The 6,221-nt window shown below is 41.0% G+C and overlaps 1 protein-coding gene and 1 non-coding gene across 2 annotated transcripts; one reads left to right on the top strand and one right to left on the bottom strand.

The window, feature by feature from the left end:
• Positions 1-1,303: 1,303 nt before the first annotated feature.
• On the bottom strand, positions 1,304-5,203 carry setd6 (SET domain containing 6, protein lysine methyltransferase). Its single transcript, XM_072386645.1, has 9 exons — positions 5,117-5,203; positions 4,875-4,949; positions 4,213-4,357; positions 3,983-4,124; positions 3,712-3,906; positions 3,472-3,616; positions 3,217-3,397; positions 1,932-2,068; positions 1,304-1,780 (listed from the first exon to the last, which is right to left on the bottom strand). The coding sequence occupies exons 1-9, from the start codon at positions 5,141-5,143 to the stop codon at positions 1,439-1,441; spliced, it is 1,389 nt and encodes a 462-aa protein (XP_072242746.1). The 5' UTR covers positions 5,144-5,203; the 3' UTR covers positions 1,304-1,438.
• A 106-nt stretch (positions 5,204-5,309) lies between these two features.
• On the top strand, positions 5,310-5,381 carry trnap-ugg (transfer RNA proline (anticodon UGG)). The gene has a single exon. It is a non-coding gene; the product is annotated as a tRNA-Pro (tRNA).
• The last annotated feature ends 840 nt before the right edge of the window (positions 5,382-6,221 follow it).

Below are 6,221 nucleotides of genomic sequence, written 5' to 3'. Positions count from 1 at the left end.
TATTAGTAATACTACATCAATCTAGAAATTTATATGAACCTGAAGGTTCTGCAGTTTTCACTATACTTTAAGGAAACCTTAAGGTAACACCCCCTAAAGATTACATTCATAATGAAATTTCAAGAGAACATTTAGGGAACTAAAGGTTCCCTGAAGGATACTATCATCCCTGACACTGTGCCCTTTATAGAACGACCCCTGAAGGTTACAGATGTTGAGAAAACATTCTGTAAAAGCAAATCAGGTAATTCACCTGAAGTGTTCTCATCACATTGCTTTACTGAGGATGTATTTCATACATCATCATAATGTAAAATATTACATCAGGTCATTTAAAAAAAGGAAATAAAAAGCCACAAGATTCACAAAGAGTGTTGCCACTTGCTCACAGTCAAATTGTCATATTCATCTGCATGATCCCAAATAGAATATAGACTTACCACAGGTGAAATCAATTACGTTGACAATTATTACGTGCCCCAGCAAATTTTGACAACAAAGCAGAATACCTAAAAACAAGACTCTCCCCCAAATGGAATGCAGCCATATTTAACACACCTATGCATTTCCTGCTATGACATGTAAAAATGTCTGATGTTAAAAAGGTTGATAGGTCACTTTGAACATGGTGGCTGCAAAGAATGAAAGCATCCTCATAAAGGGAGGTCCAATGTTTCTTATACTAAAGGAGGTGATAACGGAAACATTTTACTTCATTAGCATTTAGAGAATTCAGCCAGCTCTTATCATTGCTGCCACTTTGATGCCTGCAGGTTTTTTAATTCAGAAACCATTCAAACACAACAACTGTTCGCAACCAGTTTAACTTATCATGTTTGTAAAAATAATGATCTCCTTGCTAAACAGCACCAACACAAAAAAGCCTAGTTGTGGAAATCCTATACACGATCTGAATTTGGTCAAATAGGATGTGTATATATACATATGCAACCTTGGACAAATTTGTCCTTTTTTTATTTTTATCAAATCAAATCAACAAATTTGGTAATCAAGTGACATTTCCAATAAATTCTGCTGGATCTCCTCTCATTTTCTAATAAAGTCCAGCAGACACGGGAGGGAATTCTGACATCCACTGTCATGCAACAGATTCAACGAGTCTTAAACGTTGTAAAGGTTCTGTTTTCTTCTTCAGGGAAATGTTGAGACTTCAGAATCCCAGTGCAATTAAGAACAACCCTTACTTGATACAAGGGGCGTCCTCAGTGCTTCCTAAAAATGATATACCTTGTCATAAATTTGACTCGTTTTCTTGTCCAGTTAATAACCAACACTTCAAATGTCAACATTTCTTACATTATTTATTGTCTTTTGTGGTACAAATGACATTTTCAGAAAGATACTGACTGTTTGGAGACAGAAGTTTCGAACACTTCGGATTAAAAAACTCCCACCACGGCCCCTGTCACAGCTCAACTCATAACTTGGTGAGCTCCATCAGTCTGTTCAGGATCATCTTCTGACCAAAGCGAACCTGCAGTGCCCTCCTCTGCCTGCAGCTCAGTCCTTTAAATGCTGCCCTGTCCTCCATTAGCACCCGATCGCTGTCCACAACTTTTTCCTCCTCCTCCCCGTCTCCATACGACCTCAGAGTAAGCCGGGCTGCTTCATGAATCAATTGTTTCCACGAAGGCTTTAATTCAAGAAGACCCTCGCTGGAGAGAGCCTGGGAAATCCTCTCATCATCCTCATCATCATCGTCCTCCCATCCTTCGTTGTCTTTGAACTCTGAGAACTCCTCTTCTGACATGCAGAACACCTAAAAAAAAACAAAAAAAAAAAACAGAGGGTAATGTTTCCGCAAGCAAACAACTTACTGGGCAATGAGGTAGTACCTCGTGTTTTTTCGGACTTTTGCTCGGTGTATAATCATACTGATGTAATTAGTACTGTTACATGCGTGTCATCACCTTGAGTGCAGTGTGTAGCTCTGAATCTGTAAGGCAGCCCTGCTTACTGAAGACGAAGGCTCCTTTGTCTTGCGTCATCTGACAAAGCAACTCCCAACGCTCCTCAATCAGACGCCGGTCCGAATCAGACTGAACACCTGCAAAGAGGAGAGCAAGATGAGCTCTAACTCTGAAGTTTCCGCACAGTTAGCGTTTCTTAAATTCATTGGCTCCCTGTTAAATTCAGAACAGAATTTAAAATTCTTCTCCTCACATATAAAGCTCTTAATGACACAGCACCATCACATCTTAAAGATCTCATAGCTGGATATTTTCCCAACAGAGCACTTTGCTCTCAGACTGCAGGTTTACTTGTTGTTCCCAGAGTTTCTAAAAGCAGAATGGGAGGTAGAGCCTTCAGTTATCAGGCCCCTCTCTGTGGAACGAGCTGCCAGTTTGGCTTCAGGAAGCCTCTTTAACTTTTCTTTTTGATAAAGCTTATAGTTAGGGATAGCTCAGGTGACCCTGAAACATCCCATAGTTAAGCTGCTATAGGCCCAGACTGCTGGGGGAGCTCCCATGATGCACCTCTCCTCCCTCTGCACTCTTTACTCTCCATGCATATATGACATCATTGCTGTCATTAACTTGTGCTTCTCTCTTTCAGCAGGTATCCCTGGCCTGGTGCTATGGTGCTTGTTGTTCCTCTTTCCTGTCCTCTCAACCCTCAGCCGGTCCAGGCAGATGACCGCCCTTCCTGGTTCTGATGGAGGTTTGTTCCTGTTAAAAGGGATTTTTTTCTTTCCACGCCTCGTGCACACTCAGGACAGGGGATTGAATCAAAGAGAAGTTTCAGTGCAATCTCTTGGTTTCCTGAGGCAACTTTTTAGAAAAAAAAATTGACTTTGTATGAATTGGACTAATTTAAAATGTCAGGAATTTGATTGGATTGGATGATGATTGGCTTAATTTGGACTTTGAAGTGTCTTGAAATTACATTTGATGTGATTTGGTGCTCTATAAATAAAATTTAATTAAACTTAATTGGAATTAATTTGAATATTGCACCAACAGTAATGAGCATATTAGTTTACTCATGTCAGTAATTTTTCACTTCACCGGAGGACACCATCTTCACCGACATCTCACTGATGTACTAAATTCTGTCTTCTAAATTGTTCAATTTACACCTCCAGACGTGTCTTGCATAGACAACCAACTTGTCTTTTGTTTTTGAACATTAATGATGTCTCTGGTTTGGCCACATGACTGAAAAGCTGAAACACTTCTAAGGAATGGCGATCACCTTGTGTGGCGGCTTTGTAGAGGTTGATGACGGGGATGTCAGCAGTGTCATTGCTGTTGCTTTGATACGGCTCAGTGAAGCCGTACATATGAAGAAGCTGACAGTTGGCCATCTGCCCATAGGTGTTAAATACCTCCTCCCCTTTATGGATGTGGCGCACACAAACCATCTTCAGACTCTCCTAAAAGAATAAAAAGGAATGTGGAACAAGAACGGTTTCAAACTGTAAAACAGAAAGTGGATGTGTCTCCTCACTGGTGTGAATTCCAGATTAGCATTGTGATTGGACACGTGGTTGAGCATGTCTGCCATGGGAACCATCATCGGTGGGTTGGGGGCTTTCTCCTCCTCGTCCTCCTCATCCTCTTCATCGTCTTCCTCATCCTGTGGCTCCTGGAAGCTACAGAGGAGAAGAAAAAGCAAAGGTTGAAGGAGATGACTGGTGAATTTCACAGAACAGAGATACAGAGACCTATTTGTCTTATGTATGCTAACCTGTACGCCATGACAAAGGCCACCAGCTGTGTGTAAAGATCCAGTGTGTGTGTGTTTGGGTTCCATAGGTCAGGATGCCTGATCATGAAAGGCAGAACAACATCTTTATACTCCCGCTGGATGTTGGATAAGTCTGTGTCCACCGCCTCTGGGATGCCTGTTCCCCTCAGCAGTTTGACTCGCTCCTCCTTAGACCTGATGGGAGGACATGAAATTCTAAAAATGTGTGAAAGTCACACAGCAGATTTCTTAGATAGGAGTTAAAACAAACCAGAACATGGGATGATCCAGTGCTTTGAAGTCAGACCACAGAGAAAGGTAAGGTTTCCAGTGGGACTGCGAGGGCGTGTACTCATACAGCAGAGCCAGCAGCAGGGGAACCCAGCCAGAGGAACTCTCCAGAGACAACTTCTCTGTGGAGGAAGACGAAAACGTTACAAACAGCAAGGCAGAGATACAGTCAGCTATCATCAATATCTCTAACTTATTTGAAACCTTCACCTTTTTCCAACAAGGAAGAAACCTTTGTCGTTCCCTGGTGGAGAAGAGCTGATCTGGGGATGGTAAATAAAACCTCTCCTTCTTCAATGCTGTCCTTGGCGAGCATCCCATAATCTGCAGCTGTTCCCTCTTTACTCACATATACCTACAGACACATCAACTCAGGGATCAACTCAGCTTAAGAGAGCTGTGCTGTAAACCTCAATGAGCTGAAGCAATGTTGGAAAGAAGAGTGGGCCAAAATTCCTTCACAACCATTTGAGACACTGATAACGTAAATTAAGTCTTTTACATTGATCTCATGACATATTCCACTGAGTTATAGCACAATCATGAGGAAAACATTGTTTTGTAAAGTGTCCTTCAGTTTTTTGAAAGGCGCTTTTCAATAAAATGTATTATTAATATTTTTAGAACACACAGGAGGTTTTGTTTTTGACCCCTGAATCCCACCGTCGTAAAGACATCTTTAATTTAATGTTGGGTGGCTTGAATTATGCAGATCAAAATTTCCTTATAACAGACAAATGCTTTTCAAAATTACACCCATTTTAATTTACAGTTTATAAATTCTGCAGCCCAAAACAAAACATCTTAGACATATTTATCTATATACTGTGTTGAGACTGAAGTCGGCTTGGGTGCAGGTTATAATAACACACCTTACTGCTGAGAACCAAACCAACTCTGTCGCACCACTGAAGAAAGTCCTGCAGGGACTCTGAACCATCATCCACCTGTCAGAAGAGATATATGGACAAAAACTTTAACATTAGAAGTATTTGAAAGTAGCAGCTAACGAACTCTCAAACGCAACAGTGGGCCACTGTAGCTGAAGACCACAAACACAAACATCTAAACAGTTAATCAGTAATATATTATTGTATAAATGGATAAATGTAACCTTTTGGCGCTTGGCTTCTGTTGCCATCTTGTCAGTGTGACACTAACTGCTCAACTAGCCGCTAAGCTAACACGAGGACTGAAGACGTGAGATGAAGACTGAAGTTTGACCCTAACGATAACCCGTAGGCAGCTGCAGAAATATTATTAATTTACTTATTTAAAAACTTAAATGTTCACCGTGATTCTCGTGTGGCTCGTTGGTCTAGGGGTATGATTCTCGCTTTGGGTGCGAGAGGTCCCGGGTTCAAATCCCGGACGAGCCCAGAGCTTTTTTCTGTACTGGCAGAGTCTCATCTTTAGTGTGTACGACTAAATCACCGATATCAGTTACCGGCAATTTCGTTACGTTACAAAAATACATCGACACTTTGTACAAACGAAAACTAGAGTCAAGAAATGTACGATTTGTAGGTTTTATGGTGTAAAGTCCCCTCTGCTAAAAATCAAATCACTGATTTTTATAAGCATTTTTCTGTCCTGGTTTGGATGCTGTGCTGCTGGAAGTAATTTGTTTTTACATATGTGCATAACCATGGCTGATTGGAGCAGCTAACTGAGCTTTTCAAAGCCCAAGCAATGCCTGGGATAAGAGCCCAAATCAAGATGAGTTGAAGAGGAGACGTCTAGGATGCAGACAAGCAGCAAATGGAGAAAAAAGGAGGAACTCATCGTTTCTTTGCTTGATCATCATGAGAAGAGTGAGATCATGGGCAGATAAAGTTGACAAGCTTGGACCCCTAATAAGAATACAAAAGGAATATCAGGAAGGCAATGTAATTTTTTCATTGAGACATGGCTGCAAGAAAAAATTTAACGCTTCTCTCCTCAGCTTTAAGACTATTCAGGCAGACAGAGCATGCTGACAGAAATGCAACTGTAAAGAAGGAGACTTACAGAGCTTGTTAACAACAGATGGTGTAATCCTGGATATGTCAGTGAGAAGTACCGTCTCTGCATCCCAGATGTTGAACTGTTGGCAGTGAATTTCTGTCCATATTGTCTACTGTCTGCTGTATATGTGCATATAATGGCCATTATTTTCTTTATTATAGTTTTGCTGTTGTCCTGGAACTAGTTCAGGATTACGTCTGTACTTTTCTTAA

Source organism: Leuresthes tenuis, unplaced genomic scaffold (assembly GCF_036924035.1).
Source record: "Leuresthes tenuis unplaced genomic scaffold, fLeuTen1.0.hap1 SCAF_5, whole genome shotgun sequence".
Taxonomy (NCBI): domain Eukaryota; kingdom Metazoa; phylum Chordata; class Actinopteri; order Atheriniformes; family Atherinopsidae; genus Leuresthes; species Leuresthes tenuis.
The sequence above is the reverse complement of the archived record's forward strand: the minus strand, read 5'-3'. Positions and strand labels throughout refer to the sequence as shown.

What these genes read in the sequence shown, in the direction of transcription:
- setd6 (XM_072386645.1), bottom strand. Translation starts at nt 5,143, where the DNA reads ATGGCAACAGAAGCCAAGCGCCAAAAG. An exon ending in GTTTGGTTCTCAGCAGTAAG is followed by an intron (nt 4,358 to 4,874) that starts GTGTGTTATTAT and finishes ATGTGTCTGTAG; the next exon opens with GTATATGTGAGTAAAGAGGG. An exon ending in AGCTACACACTGCACTCAAG is followed by an intron (nt 1,781 to 1,931) that starts GTGATGACACGC and finishes GTTTTTTTTTAG; the next exon opens with GTGTTCTGCATGTCAGAAGA.